Source organism: Pelophylax lessonae, assembly GCF_965119305.1.
Source record: "Pelophylax lessonae genome assembly, chromosome: 4".
NCBI lineage: Eukaryota > Metazoa > Chordata > Amphibia > Anura > Ranidae > Pelophylax > Pelophylax lessonae.
Genome location: NC_138771.1, coordinates 303702944 through 303727697, shown reverse-complemented (window position 1 = coordinate 303727697; position 24754 = coordinate 303702944). Strand labels below are relative to the sequence as shown.

The following is a 24754-nucleotide window of genomic DNA, read 5'->3' as shown; positions in this document are numbered from 1 at the left end:
GGAGATGTACCAGGGGAGTGGAGGAAAGCTAACGTGATTCCGATATTCAAAAAGGGTCAGAGGCATATCCCGGGAAATTATAGGCCTGTCAGTCTGACATCAGTAGTATGTAAACTTCTGGAGGGGATGATAAGGGACTATATCGTAGAGTTTGCTAAGGACAACAGCATCATTAGTAGTAACCAGCACGGGTTTACAAATGGGCGTTCTTGTCAAACCAATCTCTTAACATTCTACGAGGAGGTGAGCTGTGAGCTAGATAGGGGCAGACCAGTGGATGTGGTGTACTTGGATTTCGCTAAGGCGTTCGATACAGTTCCCCATAAGCGCTTAATTTATAAAATAAGGTCTGCAGGTATAGACGGCAGGGTTTACTCTTGGATACGGAACTGGCTAAAAGGGCGTGTCCAAAGGGTGGTAATAAACAGCGCACACTCAGACTGGTCTGAGGTAGTAAGCGGGGTCCCCCAAGGCTCAGTCCTAGGACCAACCTTGTTCAATTTATTCATAAACAGCATTGAGGACGGGATCTGTAGTTCAATATCAGTTTTTGCAGATGACACAAAATTAGGCAGGGCAATAACAGCACAGCATGAAGCAGATATCCTACAGAATGACCTGGACAAAATAACGGAGTGGGCAATGACTTGGCAAATGAGGTTTAACGTGGAGAAGTGTAAGGTTTTGCACTTGGGGACTAGCAACATAAAAGCACAATACACGTTAGGAGGGGAACCCCTGGGAGAATCAAAAATGGAGAAGGATCTGGGAGTATTGGTGGATGATAGACTAGGCAACAGCATGCAATGTCAAGCGGCAGCTGCCAAAGCCAGCAGAATATTAGCATGCATAAAGAAAGGGATGTATTCCAGAGATAAGACTATAATCCTTCCACTTTATAAAACTCTGGTCCGACCGCATCTGGAGTATGCTGTCCAGTTCTGGTCACCAGTCCTCAGGAGGGATGTGTTGGAGCTGGAGAGGGTCCAGAGAAGGGCAACTAAACTAATTAGGGGATTGGAGGACCTTGATTATGAGGAGCGTCTGCAATCGCTTGATTTATTCTCCCTGGAGAAGAGACGCCTGAGGGGGGACATGATAGCAATTTTTAAATATCTCAATGGGGATCTAGGCTTAGAAGAAAAGCTGTTCAGTCGCAGGGATTGCATGAGGACTCGGGGGCATACAATGCGATTAGAGGAGAAGCGTTTTAACCTCAGGCAACGTGGGGGGTTCTTTACTGTTAGGGCTACAAGATTGTGGAATTCTCTACCACAAGAGATGGTTTCTGCAGGTAATATGGTGGCTTTCAAAAGACTTCTAGACGTACATCTCAAGGATCAGAACATTCAGGGGTATGCGAGATGATTACAGCCACACACACCTACACAGGTTGAACTGGATGGACTATTGTCTTTATTCAACCTCACCTACTATATATATATATATATATACTAGTGATCGACCGATATAATTTTTTTATTGGCGATACAGATATTTTGGTCATCGCATATCGGTATCGGCCGATATTTTCGTACATTAAAAAAAAAAATGTTTATTTTTTTTTTTTTGGCAGGTACGCTTGTGGAGGGATCAATACAAGACAGCCGACTGTCGGCTATGGACACCGGTACCGGGGTGATGCCTCTAGCTGCAGGTATCACTCCGGTACATGCACTTTCCTGAAATATCGTCAATATCGGTAACCTCAGGGGCCGATTCCGATATATCGAGGAAAGTGCATACCGGGCCCCGATATATCGGCCTTGCCGATAATCGGTCGATCCCTAATATATACTCATCACATAATGCTTCCCGCCAATCCTCTTAAATCAATGATTATTTCTATCTTATTGAAAACTGTACACTTTGTCACCTCCAATGAATACAAATATCAACAATGCACCTAGTAGCCAGAGACCTTGTCATCATTGCCAGGATTGTAAGTGACATGAAGGAGCACAGAACATCAAATTGTATTCACGATAAAGGAAAAGATACTTTGTCCCCCCCCCAAAAAATATAACGTTTTTTTGATAATATTGACATGTGCCCTATGGATTCACATAAAAGTGTAATTTTTTAATAAGTGCCCTTTAAAAGAAAGTTGTGAATGCACAAATATACAATGAAATATACAGTAGGTCATTGCTAACTTGTATTAAGATGTGAAGGTTCCAGGAGTGGTGTATTTATTTTTTGTTCTTCACATCTTGGCGTCAGGTCTCCCAAACACAAGTCTTCAATCATAATTTTTATTAAATAAAATATTAAATTGATGATGGTAAATGGATTATTATCCATCAGAGACCAAATGTGTTATACAACTGGTTGAACTTTGATTCATTGTTAAACTAACATTTTCAGCTATATTCAAAAAGAGTATTATCAGATATTTTATATATTGACACATTTGAAAGAAAATAACTGCCCTTTCCCGAACCAGGTTACACCAAACAGCTCCTATAAGTTTGCTGAATATATATCAGGGTTTTCCTCCCTCAATGCATTTTCAAACACTTGTGCTTGGAAACTGCTACTCTATGACAATATTATGTCTTTAAGAAATACTTCTGAGAAAATAGTTGTAAACCTTTGTAGATTTCAACAGTCAATCCTCCTACAAACAATATTTCCATCATGGGTGCAATCACTAGCTTGTTTCCTACAGTTCATGGGGATTATTCAGTATCTGGTAAACATTCCCTTGCTGGAGATCTAGGAGCTACAATTTACCAAAGATGCCTTCACACTGTAGTGAATATCACTGGCGTGGCCAAACAGGGCTCATACAGAAGCTCATATAGTCCAAAAGCTTTAGCATCCTTAGTCACTAAAGGAAGATTCACTGTCAGAGCTGTCGTCTTCTTTAAGTTCTCCATCAGGAACTGGGGCATTGGGAGTCCTAGGGAAGTAGAAAAAAAAAAAATTAGTCACAAGTACCCTTTCAGGAAAAAATCCACAAACACCCACCTGAATTTCACAAAACATTATTGATGACATATTGTTTTCCAGTTCACCAAGCAGGGAGAATAAAAGCCAAAGTAAAAAGAAACAAATCTTATCCACAGCAACACACACCCCAATAGGATCCTCCCACATTCCCACTGCCTTGTGCTCATGGACTACATTTAATATAACACGATACTATTTACTAGCATTTTTTTCCCTATACTTACATTTATATATATATATACACACACACATACACACACACATACACACACACACACACACACACACACACTCGGCCAAGTTCTACCTTTGGGATTTAAACATAACTTACTCTAAAAGATCTGGATTAAGTCCTTCTGAAATCATTTTGTTTCTGATGGCCATTACAGGTACCCCCTATAACAGAAAAGGTAATATTTAATAGAATTACAGTAGGTGTACAGTGTATAGATCAGGAGTCTAATGCAAAGGAGAACTGAAGGAAACCAAAGCATTTGTTATGCCACTTATGCTGAAAATAGTTACTGCCCATCATCTTTTTATTAAATGCAAATTGATTGTTTAGTATAGACAACAGACAACAACCCCCAAAAGTCTACTTTAAAAGCTTAACTGCAGTAAACCTAAAAATTCTGCCTTGCAGTGGGGCTATGCCTGCACTGCAAGGGTTACCTGCTTATTTAGTCTAGGGGGCATATAGGCGCTCCCTCATGCACTAGGGGTGGACTGTGTGTCCCAGTTCCAGTTCAAAGCTTTGGAATCTGTATCGATCTTGATGACATCACAGGACTTTAGACGCCTACAGGATTGGAGGATCAGGTATGTAAATCTGCTTTTCCATGTACCCTAGACAGAAATGATCAGTTAATGCTTGCAATGGGGCAGGAGAGTTTTTAGGTTTTCTGGAGTTCAGTTTTTAACCCTAATGTCCCATTTCCATTTGTGTGTTGTAGCAATACACGCTAAAATGTGTGTTACCACAATGCATGATCTACAGTATGCGCGGTGCCATTGATTGTAAATAGCGCCCCAATGCATAGTACAGTAAAGCCCACCACAAACTGTGCATTGCATTAATAAAAAGATCATGTACATTATTTTGAAAGCTGCGGTGCATCATCGATCCATTCATTCTAAACAGGCTTGTTTTAACGCAAAGCATTTTAACGCACTCTATAATGTTCATTAGCAAAAATGCCTAAAGGTGAATTGGCCCCAACTGATAGGAACATCATCCTCCCGAGTTTGCTGTATGTGGTTCCTGAAGCACCAAAGTGACTGGACATGATTAAAAAGTTTTTTTGGCATAAAGGATAGTTCAGGCATGTGCATTTAAACTGTAATTAGCTTTTTGCATAGAGGCAGTCATCTGAAGTCTGTGGAAAAACGTCAGCACCTCCAGCTCCTAGCTTTCTTAGCAATTACTATGGTTACATTTGCTGCAGTTCTCCTTGAAATACTGCTTTATAAGTGTATACCCACGATCGGAATGTTTTACTTACCACTTGGACCATCTTCAGATATCTGGCATATCTAGGATCTTTAGCCACGGTTGCAATACTGTTTGTGTGTACTTCTTCCTTCTGTGATATGTTATCATTTATGGAATTCTGCTGCACCACCTGCCAATAACAGTAAAAATCTGAGTAGATAAAAATTTGTGTTCTGTTATGTGTAAAGCCAGCAAGCATTTTGTTGTGTACGCCAAAAAACTGTTCCTATTTCACCACACAAAACAAAGAAAAATCTCAATGAACGTATCTAACCTAGTAATTGCTTGTTAAACTCACAAGTCAATCCCAACATAGCACAAAATGCTGACAATGCTGCTTTAATATAGATGCATATATTTCATACATACAGACAGTATTATCAGTCTGTAATAGGGCTGCCTACACCAAATGTAACTTGCTCAGTAACAATCCGCTCAGCAAAGTGGGTCATGTATACACAATCCAATGCTCAAAAGAGCTTAAAAACGTCCACAGCCATGATTCAGTGCCATGTCTGATCCTCTATTTTCTGCCTATAAGACATAACGGTATGGTGCCAGGTTATCTGGAGGACATCTGCTCAGCTTGTCTGTATAAAATGAGGAGGACAGAGAATCTCAGAACCATTTCCAATCTGCAGAAACCCATTAAACTCTTGACAACGGTCACCAGGAGGCTATCAATACTATTGACCCAATTGCTCTCACAGATCCCTGCCTGCCCTGCACTAACGGCAGGGACAAATGAGATGCAAGTACGTGGGATTGGACATCATGTGGTAGGCTGCACTGTGACTCCCATCTGTGCCCAGGTGCATAGATGCTGACCAATGATCTCCGCGAGAGCGAGAGCGAGAGAGCGAGCGAGAGAGAGAGCCACCTATACTGCAGGGAGGTACTAGGAGCTGGGTCAGGTTTTTTGGTGAGATGCAAGGAAGCTTTGGGGGGAGGGGAGATGAGGGCTGTGGAGGGAGTTGTGCATAGAGCACTCTTGAACCCTGCACTCTGTAGTTAACGCACCACTGCGCTCCGTTCACGGCGAACCCCTGAACCCTGCACGCCGTACATGGCACACCCCTGAACCCTGCACTCCGTACATGGCTCACCCCTGAACCCTGCACTCCGTACATGGCTCACCCCTGAACCCTGCACTCCGTACATGGCTCACCCCTGAACCCTGCACTCCGTACATGGCACACCCCTGAACCCTGCACTCCGTACATGGCACACCCCTGAACCCTGCACTCCGTACATGGCACACCCCTGGTGGGGGAAAAAAAAGACCCGATACATTTATATAGTCTTACAGATATAACCAGCAACCCTAATGCTGATGCAGACCGTGATGAAATTGAGTTTGACACCCCTGGTCTAACAGTATTCTCTTCTCTGCGACTTTACATAGACATGCAGCATTATAAACTTAACAGATACTGTGTATATGATACTCCTAAATATATATGATCTGTATTTATATATAGTCCATAAAAATGAGAAGCAGTCAAGCTAGTGGGCCATAGGTTAATTTACATGTTCAATGTTTTACCACTGCGAAAATGGGCATGATATCTTTTGATGTCTGGAAGTGACAGTTGAAGAATGCTGAGAAGGAATGTAATGAGGCCAACTTACTAAATGATTTGAGAATTCCCTGCATTAGGTAAAAAATTGTCCCACTAGTTATATAGCCCTCTCACATCCCTTTATACTTCCTCTAGTTCAATCTCAATCCAGCACTGTGCCCATCTGCAGCAGCACTGGTCTCTTTTTCTCTCCCCACAAGGTCATGGATGCCAGCAGGAGCAATTGGCTCCCGGTGCTATCATACAATTCCTGTGAAGAGGGAACCAAAGGGGAGGGGGCTGCGCCACACAGTAGGTTTCAATGAATGCACGCAGCCCAGCTCAGGCATGCCACCACAGGAAGCAGTTGGCACATAGAAGAGGAGGAGCCAAGAGCGCCAGCAAAGGAACCCCAGAAAAGGATGTTTTAGGCTGCTCTGTGCAATACCACTGCACAGAACAGGTAAGTATACCACGTTTATTAGTTTAATAAGGGAAGAAAAAAAAAATTTGATTTTTGACTTACCGTAAAATCAATTTCTCTGATGTTCATTGACGGACACCGCTCCTGATCTTCTTAACCATTGGGTTATATTGCCCCCTACAGGAGTAGGACACTAGGTGGAAAAAAAAGTCTGGCTACGCCTATAGGCAGTCTCAGGGGGTATACTCCCTCTCTCTGCTACTCAGTTTTGTTACAAGCATTGTCAGAAGAATTACAACTCCACAGAAGGGTGGGTGCTGTGTCCGTCAATGAACATCAGAGAAATGGATTTTACGGTAAGTCAAAAATTCCATTTTCTCTTTCGTTCATTGACGGACACAGCTCCTGATCTTCTTAACCATTGGGACATCCCAAAGCAGTGTTAAACATGAGGGGTGGGAACAGCAAAAAATACAATTCCCAAGGCTAACTATAACCAACCAGGTAAACAAGAGCTCAACTAAAACAACTGGTGCGCACCTAAAAAAAACAAAAAAAAAAACAATACACCCTCAAAGGAGGACCAGGTTCTCTAAAACAGCAACCTGCAAAACCTTGCGGCCAAAGCAACCATTTGAAGATGCCAACACATCCATTTTATTGAACTTTGTGAAAGTGTGCACCGACGACCAGGTGGCCGCCTTGAAAATCTGTGTCACTGACACCCGATGACGGAAGGCCAAGAAGGCACTGAGCGCCCGAGTAGAGTGTGCCTTGACAGAGAAAGGAGGAACTTGACGCCTGATGGAATAGGCCTGGATCACCGTCTGTCTGATCCATCTAGAAATGGTCACAGAAGAAGCGGACAACCCTTTCCGAGGCCCATCTTTGAGCACAAATAGTGAGTCTGACTTCCTAAAAGACTACGTAGCTGCCAGGTACACCCTAATTGCCTGGACCACATCCAAGGCATACAAGGCAATTTCCTTCAGATGTTTTGGCCTGGGACACAGGGAAGGAAACGCAATGTCTTCATTCAAAGGAAAATCAGAGACAACCTTTGGAAGGAACAACAGACAGGGACAAAGAACCACCTTATCTCTGTAAACCACTGAGTAAGGTGAACAATAGGATAACGCCGCCAATTCTGACACCCTGTGCGCAGACGTGATAGTCACCAAGAAGGCCACCTTCTGGGACAGCGTAAGCTGGGAAATCGCCCAAAGATTCTCAAAAAGGAGGCCTTTGGAGGACTGAACACACCAAATTGAGGTCCCAAGGCGGAAATGGGGACTGCACTGGAGGGGTCAAATGCCTAACTCCCTGAAGAAAAGTACGCACCAAGGAGTATGTGGCCAAGGGCCATTGAAAGAAGACCGCTAAGGCCAACACCTGACCCTTGATAGTACTCAAGGCCAGTTTTTCCTCAGCCCCCGGTTGAAGGAAGGTCAAGAAACGAGCCACAGAGAAAGAGCGAGGGTGAAACCCAAGGGACTCACACCACGCAATGTACGACTTCCACGTACGATGGACAGTGATGCACTAATGAGCCTGTTGGGAAGCCTACACTGTAACAAACAAAATAAAAAAACAGATAAATGCACTGTTGGTATCTACTTACATCTGACTGGGGTGAAATTGCAAGGGGTTCTGTATTGGCTTGTGATGGCACATGTCCATTGGTAAGATTGTCGGGCAGAAGTTTTGTTTCAGCTTTTACATCTTCTAAGCCAGGGATGGAAGAAAGCTGGGGAAGAAAAAAGAAAAAAAAAAAAAAAAAAAAAAAAACCTTTAGCAACTAGAGATAGTCAGACCAATAGTTTGACTTATGCCTTAACATGCAGAATTTTGAATTGAAAAATAGTTCAACAAACCTTTGCTTCTAAAATATTGAGAGTTGTTTCAATCTGTTGAATACGCAGTGAAAGGCCTGATAGTTTCTGATGCAATTAGGAAAAGAGAAAAATGTTATACAATCATAAAAATATATGACCAATATGGATAGACAATATACACAAAGACAATGTGTAAAGGAAAGTGCGCTGATTCAAAAAATAGGGTGTGCTGCTACCTTAGAGTGAATTAGATGAAATGTGTAAAAGGAAATCAGGTGCGCTAACCCAAATTACATATAATGCAACTGAAGTGGAAGTGTAGGTGGGATCAACAAACAAAATTGTTATCCAAAATAATATATACACATAAACAATGTACAGTGATGGTCTGGAACTAAATCAAAAAATGTGGGTCACAATGATTATAGATCAACAAGTGCAAATCAAACAAAAACAATCAAGTGATACACCAGTGTCCATCAAACAAAAAATGTCCAAAGGGGAAGTGAAAACACTCCCAATAAAGGATGAAGTCCAAATAAGTGCTGTGGTCACACAATAACTGGAAATGGTGTATAAGCCTCGTGAAAAATAGGTACAGCGTCCCTCCACCAGCTTAACTCCTTACCAGAGATTGAGAATGTAAGGGCATATAAGGATATCCCTGCTCCAAAAGACCATGCAGACTCCAAACCACCCAGGCTGGTGATAGGCACACAAGAGATGTTCAAACTCTTACCAGAGAGACCTTAAAACAAGCCTTGAGTGGTCCTGAATTCTGTCATGCATGAAATCACTGTGAGATGGATGGCTGATGCGACCTCAGGTGTCTCATAACCAGAGTGGACCCAAAGATGAGCCTTAAGCGATCCTGAAATCCTATCCTGCTTAAATACGGTGTATAGTGGATGGCTGATGCGACCTCAGATGTTAAATGGCCTCAAACAAACATGGCGGCAGAAGCCATGTGCTCACATCTGTAGGCCAAAGGCCTTACATTCTCAATCTCTGGTAAGGAGTTAAGCTGGTGGAGGGACGCTGTACCTATTTTTCACGAGGCTTATACACCATTTCCAGTTATTGTGTGACCACAGCACATATTTGGACTTCATCCTTTATTGGGAGTGTTTTCACTTCCCCTTTGGACATTTTTTGTTTGATGGACACTGGTGTATCACTTGATTGTTTTTGTTTGATTTGCACTTGTTGATCTATAATCATTGTGACTCACATTTTTTGATTTATTTCCAGACCATCACTGTACATTGTTTATGTGTATATATTATTTTGGATAACAATTTTGTTTGTTGATCCCACCTACACTTCCACTTCAATATACACAAAATCTCTCTTTGACAGTCATGCATGGCACATTTCAAACATTACTACAGAAACAGGTGCCTCTTGGTAGGAATAAAGAACATAAATCATACAATAACAAGCACAATATAAGATGCCTATGAATGTAGGGGGGGACAGCGACATTTTAGCCTAGGGCTATGTGTGCATGAACATCTTCATTCAGTCATAAAGCAGATATAAAAGACGAAAGTAATTTCTTTCGTTTTTATTTCTTCTCACTTAAAAACATTTCTAGTTGTTTTTTTGTAAGTTGCTGCACAAAACTAGAAAAGACAGACCGAGAATGGATATTTTTTTCTCTCCAATGTTCCATGTGTTACAATGTAATTTGACAGGAACCAGAATGCACACAACTGCTAACCTCCCCATTTGAAATTGCCATTTTTCTGGCTGCTGATACAATGTCTTCTATACAGTACTTTAAAAATCAGAAGTGTTAATCACAAGTTCTGGTTACAAGCGACTCTTTTACTTGAAAAAAAAAAAAAAAAAAAAATGTTGCCTAGGAAAGGTGATTCTTGAGGCTCCCTTCACATCTGAGCGTTTTGGGATCGCAGCAGCATCACTGCATATCTGCTCAGGAACTGAAAACACTACAATCACAAAATGCAGAATCAGTTGCAATTATTTTCAATTTATCGAGTGGCAAATCGCATCACGTGAAGCTTGTCGCCCAAAAAGGAGGAGCTTCTTTTGGGCAGCAAGCTTCATGCGATAAATTATCACTGCTCCAGGTGGGTTCCCATCCTTATCCCCATTCTCCAGTTGAGTGCCAGCCCAGTTGCATTGCTGCACATTTGAAAAAAGAAAAAAAACAGATGGCTGCACACCAACGATCCTCTTTTATTGAAGAGTTAAGACCGAATGGTACAGGTACAGCAGAGGACTAACAGGTAAGCGCATTTCACGCTACAAACAGGGCTTTTTTATTACCCCAAGCTTCATACGATGCAATTAGCCAGGACTGCCGTGCAACAATCCAAGAAAAACTGCAACGTGTTTTAAGTGCCATTGAAAATAATGGCAACTGAACCTGAGTTTTGCAATTGTACATAGTTACATAGTTATTGAGGCTGAAAAAAAGACAACAGTCCATCCAGTTCAACCTATGATGAGTGTGTGTATAAGTGTTTATGTCAACAGTACCTTGAATACCCCTGTATGTTGTGGCTGTTAAGGTGTCCATCTAATAGTTTTTTGAAACTATCGATGCTCCTCGCTGATACCACTGCTTGTGGAAGAGAGTTCCACATCCTTACTGCTCTGGACGGCATAGAACCCTTTACGCAGTTTAAGATAAAACCGCTTCTCTTCTAATTTTAGCAAATGGCCACGAGTTCTTTTGTATTCCCTTCCACTGAATATTTTTTTCCCATGCTAGGGTCGCCAGTACGGTATTTGTACATTGATATCATATCCCCTCTCAAGCGCCTCTTCTCCAGAAAGAAGTTCAATGCTTGTCTTTCCTCATAGCAGAGATCCTCCAGTCCCTTTATTATTTTTGTTGCCCTTCTCTGGACTCTCTCCAGTTCCAGCACATCCTTCCTGAGGACCGGTGCCCAGAACTGGACTGCATACTCCAGATGTGGCTGGACCAGAGTCTTGCAGAGTGGAAGAATTATTGTTTTATCTCTGGAGTGAATCCCCTTTTTAATACATGCCAATATTCTGCTGGCTTTGCTTGCAGCAGCTTGACATTGCATGCCATTGGGGAGCTTGTCGTCTACTAGGACCCCTAGGTTCTTTTCCATCTTTGCCTAAAGGCTCTCCCCCTAGTGAGTAACTTGTGCTCGTATTTCTTGCACCCAAATGCATTACCTTACATTTTTCAACATTAAACCTCATTTTCCTTGTAGATGCCCATCCCATTATTTTGTTCAGGTCGTCCTGTAAGATTACCACTTCCTGCATAGAAATTATTGCCCTGCTTAATTTAGTATCGCAAATACGGAGATTGAGCTGTTTATCCCATCCGCTAGGTCATTTATGAACAAATTAAATAGGATTGATCCCAGAACCGATCCTTGGGGGACCCCACTTTCCACACCAGATCATTCCAAGTACTCCCCATTTATCACCACCCTCTGGACTCTCCCCTGAAGCCAGCTTTTAATCTAGGTACTCACTCTATGGTCCATACCTACGTAGCCTAGTTTGTACAGTAAACATTTGTGGGGGAACTGTATCAAATGCCTTTGCAAAATCGAGATACACCACATCCACATCACATTCCTTTATCTAAATGGAAGCTCACTTCTTCATAGAAGGTTAATAGATTGGTCTGGCATGAGCGATTTTTCATTAATCCATCCATGCTGATTTCTACTAATGATACCATTTTAATTACTAGTCTTGTTTATAGTCCCTCATCATCCCCTCCAAAATCTTACAGACTATTGATGTTAGGCTAACCGGCCTGTAGTTCCCTGGGATATATCACAGCCCTTTTTAAATATTGGTACCCCATTGGCTTTTTTTCCAATCAGCTGGTACCACTCCCGTCAGTCTGAGTCTGTCTTATGTTAACCATGAGGGTGCTTCCTGTGACATGTTATTAACTTTGACGTTACAAGCTGGGTTAATGTAACCCCCCAATTCCTTTGTGCAGACTGAGGAGAATTTATTTAGCACCTTCACATTCTCTCTGTTCTTTGTAGCCAGATTCCCTTTGTCGTCCTTTATGAGGCCAATGTGTTCTGGCCTCACTTTCTTACTATTTTTTTTTTTTTTTTTGAAAAATTCTTTTTTATTGATTTTGCAACTTTCTTACTATTTATTTACTTAAAGAATTTCTTGGGATTTGTTTTACTCTCTTCTGCTTCTGTGTTCTATTTTAGCCACCCTAATTTCCCTCCTATATTTCTTCTTGCATTCTTTGTAATGCTGCTGATGACCCCTCAGCCTTGTATTTTCTGAAGGCCTTCTCTTTAGTTTTTATATGCATTTTTACGTTGAAGTTCAGCCACCAATGCTTAATTTTAGCTCTTTTAAACGTATTCCCCGATGTAATGCACTGGCCAATACCTTTATTTAGTATGTTCTTAAAGCACTCCCATTTTTCCTCCGTGTTTTTTGTTCCTAGGATTTTTTCCCCATTTAATATTGTCTAGCAAGGAGCACAGTTTAGGGAAATTGGCTCTTTTGAAATTCAGTGTCCTTGTATTTCCTATTTCTATGATTGATACTGAAACGAATTGACCTATGGTCACATTTTCTGAAGTTTCCCAGTATTTCTACATCCACAATCAGGTCTGTATTGTTAGTAATCAGAATGTCTAGTAATGCATTGTTTCTCGTTGGTGCGTTCATCATCTGACCCATGAAATTGTCCTGCAAAACATTTAGGAAATGGTGAGCCTTAGATGAATGCGTGGTTCCTTCTGCCCAGTCTATATCCGGATAATTGAAGTCCCCCATTATAACAACATTTCCCATACTTCTACCCACAGGGATTCCACCTTCTCCCTAGCCCCATTAGTTATATCGTCCTTCATATTTACTTGCAGATTGTTTTAGATGTATAGGCATACCCCTACGTTGCAGTGCGTTTTGAGATCATGGACAGAATCGCAGTGATTCTGCCATGATCCCAAAATGCCCAGGTGTGAATGGAGCCTAATACTAACCTCTGGCAGATGATATAAATACATAGTAGATGAGGTTGAATAAAGACATCAGTCCATCCAGTTCAACCTGTATAGGTGTGTGTGTGTGTGTGTGTGTGTGTGTGTGTGTGTGTGTCAGAGGCTTGCGGCTTGCTCATTTCCCATAACCCTGAATGTTATGATCTGTGAGATGCACATCCAAAAGTCTTTTAAAAGTAGCCATACTCCCTGCAGCTACCACCATTTGTGGAAGAGAGTTCCACATTCTCACTTACAGTGAAGAACCCCTTACGCAGCATAAGGTTAAACCGCCTCTCCTCTAATCTCACGTGTCTTCTTGCACTCTTTGGGACTAAATAGTTTTCTACCTATGCTAGGATCGCCATTGATGTATTTTTAGATCGCCATCATGTCCTCTCTCAGGTGTCTCCTCTCCAAGGAGAATAAATTAAGCGCTTGTAAATCGCTCCTCATAACTAAGGTCCTCGAATCCCCTAATTAGTTTAGTTGCCCTTCTTTGGACTCTTTCCAGTTCCAGCACATCCTTTGAGGATTGGAATCCAGAATGATGAATCCTCACTTCGCTTTCATCAAGGGTTATGACCTGAGCAAGAATCTTCCCCTTTCAGGTGTGTCAGATGCTTGAGGCCCCAGGAACACGCTGTGGTGTCTCCTGCCAGCCACTATACGACACGTTGTAGTGCATTAAAATGTTTTTTTTTTTTTCCAAAAAAAAAATTGCGTTTTAAAAACCGCTACACATATACAGTGTGACAAAACAAAAACTGCAACACCCACCATTTTATTATTTAGGGACTCTGCTTAAAAAAAAAAAAAATGTATCATGTTTAGGGGGTTTTAAGTAATTTTTTAGCAAAAAAATACAGATTTTTACATATTTGTGGGAAGTGTCAGAAAAAGGCCTGGTCTTCAAGTGAATAAAGTGGTTCTAATTTAGATGTTTTTTTTTTTCCTAATGTATTCTATGTATTAAGATAAAAAATACCTTCTGTGTGCAGCAGCCCCCATAGTACTTACCTGATCCCTATCTCGATCCGGCGATGTTGCACGAGAGTCTTGGCTGTCTGGGACTCTCCTTTCTCATTGGCTGTGACAGCACTGGGGCACCATTGGCTCCCGCTGCTGTCAAAGTCAGTGAGAAAATGGAGGAGAGGGGGCAGGGCTGCGCTGTGGTTCCATGTCTGAATGGGCACACAGAGCAGCAGCTCGGCTTGGGTGCTCCTATAGCAAGCTGCTTGCTGTGGGGGCACTCGGCAGGAGGGAGGGGCCAGGAGCACCAGCAAAGCGGAGGATCTGGGCTACTCTGTGCAAAACCACTTCACAGAGCAGGTAAGTATAACATGTTTGTTAAATTTAAACCAAAAAAAAAAAAAACAGACTTTAGTATCAAACTTTAATACAATAGAAAAATAAACTCTCCCTTAGTCTGTCCCCTATTTGCACATTGTAGGCTAATATGAACAATATAAGCGGTTTATGGTGTCCAATGTATAAACCTGCTCCAAAGTAAAAGCCCCGCCTTGGGCTCTTTTACACTAGAGGTGGTGACCTGCACTTTTCTGCACAAGAATCAAGCAAACAATTGCTATGTGCCCTGTTCACAACACAACGTCATGATAATGTGAGGTGTGGAAAAATAAAGACCTACTGCATTTTTCCGCAGCACAACTTGCCGAATGGCATGTCACTGGACCTAATTGGCCAATAAATGTTAATGAAGTGTCATTGTGTGACATTTCAATAAAGTTAAAAACAAAATGTAAACAGTGTGATGTGCTGAAACACAATGTAATTGTGCTTGTACACAAAGCACACTAGCCTTATAAATAAAAGAACAAAAAACAAATTGACCCCTTTCTCTCCCTCTTCTGAACTGGGTCTTTACATCAGGGGGTGAGAGACTTCTTGATCACGATTACGGTGCTTGGCTGTCACAGTGATCACATGATCCCACTGGCTCCTGACAATCAGAAGCCAGGGACTGTCTGTGACAGCTCATGCCGTGTGCTCGGAGTGTGTACATATGGGTGTTAAAGCCCAACCCCCTTCTTGCTGCTGCACATATGTGTTACATGGCTGGCAAGAGCTTAAAGAGCGAATTAAAAGACACCAATGGTCACATTACTCGTTGTTGTAGACGTAGTAATTCGTAGTCGTTGTAAAGGCTGAAGGTTTTTTTTACCTTCATGCATTCTATGCATGAAGGTAAAAGACCTTCAGTAGGCTGCTCCTCCCATGCCCCCCCCCCTAATACTTACTTAAAGCCTGATCCAGCACTGGTCTCGACTCTCCCTCTCCTCATTGGCGGAGACAGAGCAGTGTGACCCATTGGCTCCCACTGCTGTCAATCACAGCCAGTGAGGAGAAAGTGGGTGGGAGGGCCGAGATGCACTATGTCTTATTGACACACAGAGGAGTCATAAGAGCAAGCACTCTGGGGGGCACTCAGCTTGCTCTGGGGGCACTAAGCAAAGAAAAGGAGCCAGGAGTGGCAGCATAGGGCCCGAGAAGAAGAGGATCAGGTCTGCTCTGTGCAAAACCATTGCACAGAGCAGGTAAGTATAACATGTTTGTTAATTTTAAAAAAAATCTAAAGCTTTAGTGTCACTTTAAATGAGTAGGGATATGACAAACCTCTTCACACACAGTTGAGAAGCGATTGAGGAACTGAACTGTGTGCAGCACAAACTGGTTCAGAAAAGCAACTGTCCTCTTCTGTTGGATGGCTGGGACCTGCACAGAAAGACATGGAAAGTTAAAATATAACTATATACAGTAGGGAGTCCATTAACAGCTAAAACCCATCAGCAGGTAAGTTTATTATGTCTTTTTACATAATAAACTTTTAGTTATGCGGATTAAAATGTGGTGTGGCCAATTTCATTTTAGGTTTGATTTTTTTGGATGCGGGATGGATCCTCAAGAACCGGTGCATCTGCACCATCTTTGATGTGGGCTTATGTCACAAAACATTGCAGAAAATGCAGCCCTTACCAATAAATCAAGACTGCACGGGTGTATTTAAATTGCACAATTACATTAGCTAAAACAGTTTACTTAATGTTTTGCTCCATGTTAAATAAGGACTTCAGAAAATTATGTTTTATAAAGCACAAAATACTGTAACAAGGGGAAACATATTGGCGACTTTGCCAGTGACTGTATCAGATGCAAATATGTTCTACATCTCTCCATGTATTAAGTCTGATAGGGGGGCCTGTAGCAATAAATGTAGCTTCTATAGTAAAAGTCTTTATTACCCTAATCTGTACAGCCTTAAAATAATTATGTTTTTAATATAAAAATGCTGGTATGAAGGAAAATAGCAGTGAAAAAACAGGAAGAAAATATGAGTGGGAAGGCTATTCCTGGTTTGTCTTTTCTGCATTAAAACAAACATGCCTGCTCATTCTCAGCCTTTGGTAGAACGTACACGGAGCTGAGATCGCATAGCTCAGTGTATTGTATGTTATCAGCACACCTTAGCATGCAATCACTGAACTGCCATGCACAGGAGCTTCATCCATCGAGGCCGGGGAGATAATAGATGTTTTTGGATAGACTGTGGAAGACTTGTCAGGTTTCTTTTGCTAAGTGTGCCCATGGCAGAGGAATTCATATTCTCTGGTGACCATTATCACTGGGGCACAAAAGTCATTGGAGATCCAAAATTGCACAGTTGTCACTTGAACATGAGGGGAGGGGAAATTAGGAAACCTATTCCAATGACAGCTGCCCAAGAGAAGATTTCACTTTGGAGAGACCTTCTCTAACTTACAGTAAAAAAAAAAAAAAAAAAAAAAAAAAAAACATGGCTTTAGATGTACTTTTAGGGCTAATTCACATGTGTCTGGAAGTGGCAAGTGTTTGGGACAGCAGCCTGTGCAAATCAGTGACAGGTTGTTACCATACATTGGTAACCACACATCCAAGGATTTTCTTTACAGTACAGGGAGGGGTGAGCAGCTCTGGACCGTAAACTGCCCTGTACACAAGTAAATCTTCAGATATGTGGTTACATTGGGATTAACTGGGTTTCTGCAGTAATTTGCCATAAAAAGTGATCCAAGCCTTAACTAAGTCACAACAATAGACAAACACAATGTGCTTAACCACTTAAGCCCCGGAAGATTTTACCCCCTTCCTGACCAGGGCCTATTTTGCAATTCGGCACTGCGTGACTTTAACGGACAATTGCGCGGGCGTGCGACGCTGTACCTAAACGAATTTGACGTCCTTTTTTCCCCACAAACAGAGCTTTCTTTTGGTTTTATTTGATCACCTGTGCGATTTTTTGATCATGCGCTATAAACAAAAACAAAAACAAAAACAAAAAAAAAAAAAAAAAAAAAAAGAGTGTACATTTTGCAAAAATAACAATATTTTTCACATTTTTTTTATATGAAATTCCCCCCCCCCCCCCAAAAAAAATGTAAAAATCTAAATTTTTTAACATTTTAGGCCAATTTGTTTTATGCTATATATGTTTGGTAAAAAAATTGCAAAAAGCGTCTTGATTGGTTTGCGCAAAAGTTATTGCGTTTACTAAGGGAAAGATTTATGTCATTTTTGTTGTTTTTTTTTTGTTTAACGAGTAATGGCGGCAATCTGCGATTTTTTTTGCAGGACTGCGACATTGCGGCGGACAGATCGGACCCTTGACTGACATTTTTGACACTTTTGGGGTTACCAGTGACATTACTACAGTAATCAGTGCTATACATATGCACTGTTACTGTAAAAATGACACTGGCAGGGAAGGAGTTAACTTTATTTGAGAAGGAGGGGTCAAGTGTGTCCCTAGGGGCGTGCTTCTAACTGTGATTGGATGTGGCTTGAGGTGTAAGAACAGAGATCAACAGTCCTACATAGCAGAACCGTATGATCTCCATTCTTACACAGGGAAGAATGACAGGCGGCTTTGTTTACATTAGCCACCTGCCTTTCTCCCGCTGCAACGGACAATCGCGAGTGCCCGGCGGACATCGGGTAAATTAAAACTAATTTCCCCCCCTCGATGATGGCAAGTAGTCCAGGCCCGGAGGCAGTGAAGCAAGTCCTAATCATGATGTTCCCTCCACCATACTTCACCGTTGGGATGATGATTTGATGTTGGTAAGCTGTGCCTTTTTTGCACCATACAAATCGCTGAGTATTCTTCCCGAACAATTGAACTTTTGTTTCATCAGTTGCCATAACATTTTCCCAGTAGCGTTGCGGTTTGCCAAGGTGATCTCTGTCAAACTTAAGGCGCTCAGCAATGCTTTTTTTTTGGAGAGCAGCGGTTTCCTCCATGGTGTTCTGTTCTACCATGTACATCCTGCTTGTTCAAAGACTTACGTATGGTAGATTCATGGACAGTTATGTGTACCAGTTCCAGTGATGTCTCTCTTTACACTCACTCTTACGTCTAGAGGAAAACAGATTTATTCTCCAAATACGGAAAGGTTTCTTCACCATAAGAGCTGTGAAAATGTAGAATAGACTCCCTCCAGAGGTGGTTCTGGCTAGCTCACTAGATTGCTTTAAAAAAGGCCTGGATTCTTTCCTGGGTGTACTTACTATAAGTGGGCACTAATATTTATAGGTAAAGTTGATCCAGGGAAAATTGGATTGCCTCCCCTGCTGTAGCAAATTGGATCATGCTTTGCTGGGTTTTTTACACCTTCCTCTGGATAAACTGCAGGTATGGGACTGTATGGTTGGGTTTTCATTACTGTTTTTTCAACCTATGTAACTAGGTCTTCAAGCTTTTAGCTGTTACTTATGGGTTCTTCTTCGACTCACTGAGGACTCTGCATTGTGCCTTCGGAGTCATCTTGGCTGGGAGCCCACTTCTAGGAACAGTAGCCACAGTACTAAACGGTCTCCATTTATAGACAATTTGTCTACCTGCCAACTGATGGATGCCTAAACGCTTTTGAGATTGCGTTGTATCACTCCTCAGCCTTATGCAGATCTACAACTCTTGATTGTATGTCTTCAGAGAGTGGCGAGGCATGGTTCACATCAGCTGATGCTTCTTATGAAGGGGTTTGGGCATTCATTCATTTCATTGGCCAGTATATTAAAGAGGTTGTAAACTCGCATCTTTTTTTCACCCTGCAAGAGAAAGACATAATGAGCTAGTATGCATTGCATACTAGCTCATTATGCAATACTTACCTTAGAACGAGCCCCCGCCGTGCCGCTCACTCACCTCTATGACGGGCGACATGTCCAGTCGCCCGTCTTCCGGGATTGCGGCATCTGGCCATCTGATTGGCCAGAGCCGCGGTGACGTCACTCCCGTGCACGCGCGGGAGAGCCGACAGTCACGGCACGGGACTCTGAAGGAACGTCACGAGCGGCCGTTCCTTCAGAGCGCATGCGCCAGTGACGTCACTGGCTGCATGTAAGGTAAATATCTCCTAAACGGTACATGTTTAGGAGATATTTACAGTACCTATAGGTAAGCCTTATCATAGGCTTACCTATAGGTAAAAGTTGTAGAGGAGGGTTTACTTCCTCTTTAATTTATTCTGGTCATTGAAATGAATGCTCAAGTACTTGCCACGCCTAGTGCTTAGGTGCATAACATGAGTTTATTCACCTTCCACTTTTTTTTCTGCTGGAATACTCCTCACCTGAATGCGCAAGTGATTTTTTTTCCCGGTCTCTAAATGCCTATGTATACATGGCCACATAGGCTAAGGCTTCACGTACACTTGAGTTTAGGAGCTTTTGGCATTTTTTTGCCAAGGCTTCCAAACTCACCTCTTAAAAGCCTATGTGTCCATGTACACCAGGGGTGCTCAACCTGTGGCCCTCAGAGCCCTCTAATGTGGCCATTGATCTCAAAATGAATGCAGGAGTTTGGTGTGCTTTTAAAACGTGAACTACACCCACAAGATATAATAGAAATCTATGGCAAAGCACAGCTAATTCGCAGGAAAGCTGAAGGTGCATCAGTGTGAAAGCAACCTAATACAGGGGGCTCAGGACAGTAAGGACTTGTTTACATTTGCAGTTTGGGGGGGGCAGGTAGTTTTTACCTAACCCCTTTACCACCGTTGTAGCGTCAGGGGTCACAATGGGGACCCCGCCCATGCTTCAGGAGGCCCTGGTCATATTCTGTTTAAACCATTTGACCCCAAAAGATTTACCCCCTTTCGTGACCAGGCCATTTTTTGCGTTATGTGACTGCGTTAGTTTAACTGACAATTGCGCGGTCGTGCAATGCTGAACCTAAACAAAATTTAAATCCTTTTTTTCCCCACAAATAGAGCTTTCTTTTAGTGGTATTCAAACACCTCTGTGGTTTCTATTTTGAGTGCTATAAACAAAAAAAGACCGACAATTTTGAAAAAAAAAAAAAAAATAATAATAATAATAATAATAAATTATATATATATATTTTTTTTATTTTTTTACTTTCTGCTATAAAACATATCTAATAGAATGATTTTGAAAAAAATCGAATTTCTTGGTCAATTTAGGCAAATATGTATTCTGCTACATATTTTTGGTAAAAAAAAATCCCAGTAAGTGTAGATTGATTGGTTTGCGCAAATGTTATAATGTCTAACAACTATGGGATATTTTATTTTTTTATTAGTAATGGCAGCGATCAGTGACTTATAGCGGGACGGCCACGGACATTCGGGACACTAGCTGACACTAATACATTGATCAGTGTTAAAAAATATGCACTGTCACTATACTGACACTGGCAGGGAAGCAGTTATCAGGGGTGATTAAAGGGTCAAATGTGTGCCTGACCAGTTACTACTGTGGGGAAGGTGCTTGAACTAGGAGAAGGCATGGATTGGTGCATTTGCTTAGCAGAGACACAGAATCCATGCCTTCTGTAGTGACAGAACTGTGATCTGCCTTGTTTACATAGGCAGCCGGCCGTTCTGCCTGTGTACCGAAGAATCGGCGGGTGCTGGCAGACATCCAGTCCACCGTACCTGCAGCGCACGCCCCAGGCCCAGAAGTGCAGGATCACGTACTAGGTTAAGTGATCCTGCGCAGGCAGGGCCGCCTTGCTGCTGTATACATTCAGGTCGGCAATCGATTAAACTTGGACAGGAGGGTCGGCATATACAGGAGCTGATACTCTCTAATTTTCCACCTGCAACTGAAAATGTTCATTATGCTATTCAAAATAAAAAAAATCTAAATTTTGAACTATTTCTTTGTGGCCTGGGACCTGTTTCCAAATCATGTAAGTGGCCTTCAAAACGTTGAGCACCCCTGATGTACACGTAGGCTTTTAGCAGAGCTTAGGAGCTGCCGCTTTTAGATGAGGTTAAAGTGGAAGGATTGTTGCTTTTTACTTTTTACCTACAGATAAGCCAATAATAAGGCTTACCTGTAGGTATAATATCTTCTAAACCTACAAGGTTTAGGAGATATTAGCCCTGCATGCAGCCACTGAAACCAGCGGCGCATGCGCTCTGAAGCTCTTTGCCGGGTCCTTGCATGCGAGCGGGAGTGACATCATCATGGCCCCGGCCACTCACAGCGCCAGAGCCACCGAACCAGGAAGAGACGCCAAGGGAACATGACAGCTCCCTCAGCGGTGATCTGGTGACCGTGTCGGTGACTTTGTTTTAAGGTAAGTATTTCATAATGAGCAGAAAAAAGAAAATGGGGACTTTGATTGAGGTGCAACTGGACATGTAAAATATACGTATTTTATTAAATAAATAAATATAATGCAAGAACACTGTAACATATGCGTATACAGAGATAAAGCACACAGTAGATACAATGGTACACAATACATCCAAAATCAATACAATATTTCTAGGACCAAAAAATGGATCACTCAAGAATATAATGGATAAACTAAGACGTGTGCTAACAATCTTAACATATATCATAATTTTATAAAACATAAATTTTGAGTAATTTGTAGGCTCAACGCGTTTCATGGACCTCCGTCCATTCATCAGGAGCTTGAATATATGTCTAAAAAATTAAGAATATGGATTGTATTATTATGCTAATATAAAGAATGAACTCAAATGGAGAGTATGTTAAAATGGACAACTACCTTAGGCAGTGTCAAAAAATACCCAAACAATCCAGTCTGGAAAAAAAAGAGAGACCGAAGCGGATCCGGAGAAGGCCTGACCCGGGGCTGAGGCGTGGAGTGCATCCAGCAAAGGGGCAATAGGGAGGAGAGGACCCCAGACACAATATAAGCAGATTACATGCATGCTAGCTCATTATGTCTTTGTCCTGCAGGGTTTGTTTTTTTTTTCGGTGAGGATACAACAGCTTTAAGGCTTCGTACACTGCCACTGTTAAACTCATGTGCGTCTCTGAGGCTCCATTCACATGTAGGCGTTTTGGGGCGTTTTTCTGCTCTAGGATCAGCTCTCAAAACGCCCAACAAGACAAATCCTATTCATTTCAATGGCCCCTGTTCACATCTGAGCGTTTTGAGGCTGTATTTTGAGCCCAACGCTCAAAAAAGTACATGAGCTTCTTTTTGGGCAGATTACAGGCGTTTTCCATTGATCTCTATTCAATCTAAAAACGCCTGCACAAAAATCGCGGTAAAAATCGCGGTAAAAATCGCCGCAAAAATCGCGTTAAAATCGCGGTAAAAAACGCGCGAAAAACGCTACGCTCAGGTGTGAATGTAGCCTGAGAGTTTAGGCGGTTTGTTTTTCTGCCCTTGAACTCCCCTAATGTTATCCTATGTGTCCATGTACACATGGACGTTTTTTAAGCGGTTTAGCAGCAGGGGAGTTTAGAGGATGTTTTTTGCATGCCCTAAAACTGAATTCAGGAGAGGGAATTCTGACCACAAAAAAAAAAGCACCAAACTGCTAGGCGCATTTTTCACTTCAGCATTTATTTCATTGGCCCGAATAAATTAAAATTCTGGCCAATAAAATAAATGCCCAAACTCTGCTAAACTGATTTGAAAAAAATGCAGTTTAGGGGAGTTTAAAATGCTGATTTTCTCCTGTCAGGATAAACAGCATGCAGGAGGACTAAACCTCCGTCTACTAAACATGGAAGAACCGCGTTCAGGATAGGAATGTTTTGACCACCGGCCGCAGAAAAACGCATAGTGTTTTAGCTACATTTTGCATTTTCCCATGGCTGCAGTCGAGGTAGGATATAGTGTACATGTAGCCTAACACGCAGGAGCGTTTAAAGGCAAAAAAAAAAAAAAAAAAGCAAATTGAGCTTTTGGATGCCCAGTGTGCATGAGGCTTATATCCAACATTAGGGGCCGGTGTACACCAGAACACGGTGTGGGAAAGGAACGTTCCTTGCGTCTTTCCAGCACCACATTCCAAAAAGTAGTAATTTTGCAGTCTGCTGTGGGTGCCAAAACATAGTTAACAGCACGCCAAACGCATATCCCAAACGCACTAGATCAGACAGTACCAAGCGATTTGGTGCAGCGCGTTTTTCGAAGTCAGTCCATTCCAGTGTGATTTTCAGATCCATTCAAACGAATAAGCTGCTAATCACACAGAACAGGAAAGTGAAGGGATCGAACGGGAATGTGAATGGTGTTCCTGTGCAATTCTGGTGTGAGCTGGCCCTAAAGCTTTACTCTGGATAAATATAAAGAACACAAATTAATTTAGCTCTGCAATCATTAAAGTAGGACTATAGGATAATAATGAGCAGTAGCTTCATATATGTCTATTTAGTGAGGTACAGCATGCCTGTGGCTGTGCAGATATCTCAGTGAACACATTATATAAAATAAGTAGAAAAGCACAGCTATAAAATGACTCACCTTAGTGAGATCTATCCCTGAGCCAACTATAGGAAGCCCATCTTCATCCATCTCTGCAGCTCCTCTTCAACAAACACTTCCTACTACAGTCACATGTCAGCTCTCGTGATGTAAAGCAATGAGAAGCTTCAGAAGCTGAACACGCCATCTTTGATGTGGGCGTTCTCACAAATACAGCTCCAGAAATCTCAGTTCTTACTAATATATCGTCACTACATGGGTGTAGCTAAATTTCGCTGAATATCAGTTTACTTTTTTTTCTACTTTATTTTTAACGATGACCTAAGAAAATCACCAAATACTGGAAGAAGGGAAACATAGTAGTAAAGTCAAGTCTGCAGAAAAAGGGAAGTCGGCCATTTTGTCGGTGACTGCCTCTGATATAAATATGCACTACATGCAGTATCTCCATGTATTAGATCTGTTAGAGAGACCTGTATAAATGAATGTAGTTTCTGTAGTAGAAGTCTTTACTTTACCCTAGATTTTACAACCCTAATAGAATTGTATCTATGATATAAAAGTCATTTTATGATATACAAGTCCTTTTTTTTAACCACTTCAATACTGGGCACTTTCACCCCCTTCCTGCCCAGGCCAATTTTCAGCTTTTAGCGCTGTTGCATTTTGAATGACAATTGCGCGGTCATGCAACACTGTACCTATACCAAATTTATGTCATTTTTTCCCACAAATAGAGCTTTCTTCTGGCGGCAATTGATCACCGCAAGTTTTTTTC

At 41.8% G+C, this 24754-nt stretch overlaps 1 protein-coding gene across 1 annotated transcript; it reads right to left on the bottom strand.

Moving 5' to 3' along the window:
• Positions 1–2474: 2474 nt before the first annotated feature.
• Positions 2475–24170, bottom strand: WASHC3 (WASH complex subunit 3). Its single transcript, XM_082256951.1, has 7 exons — positions 24016–24170; positions 15891–15989; positions 8308–8373; positions 8055–8180; positions 4458–4577; positions 3287–3351; positions 2475–2905 (listed from the first exon to the last, which is right to left on the bottom strand). Exons 1-7 carry the CDS (start codon positions 24064–24066, stop codon positions 2827–2829), a joined length of 606 nt encoding a protein of 201 aa, XP_082113077.1. The 5' UTR covers positions 24067–24170; the 3' UTR covers positions 2475–2826.
• Positions 24171–24754: the final 584 nt, after the last annotated feature.

What these genes read in the sequence shown, in the direction of transcription:
- WASHC3 (XM_082256951.1), bottom strand. Translation starts at nt 24,066, where the DNA reads ATGGATGAAGATGGGCTTCCTATAGTTGGCTCAGGGATAGATCTCACT. An exon ending in CAGGGATAGATCTCACTAAG is followed by an intron (nt 15,990 to 24,015) that starts GTGAGTCATTTT and finishes CTTTCTGTGCAG; the next exon opens with GTCCCAGCCATCCAACAGAA. An exon ending in TCTCAACTGTGTGTGAAGAG is followed by an intron (nt 8,374 to 15,890) that starts GTTTGTCATATC and finishes TAATTGCATCAG; the next exon opens with AAACTATCAGGCCTTTCACT.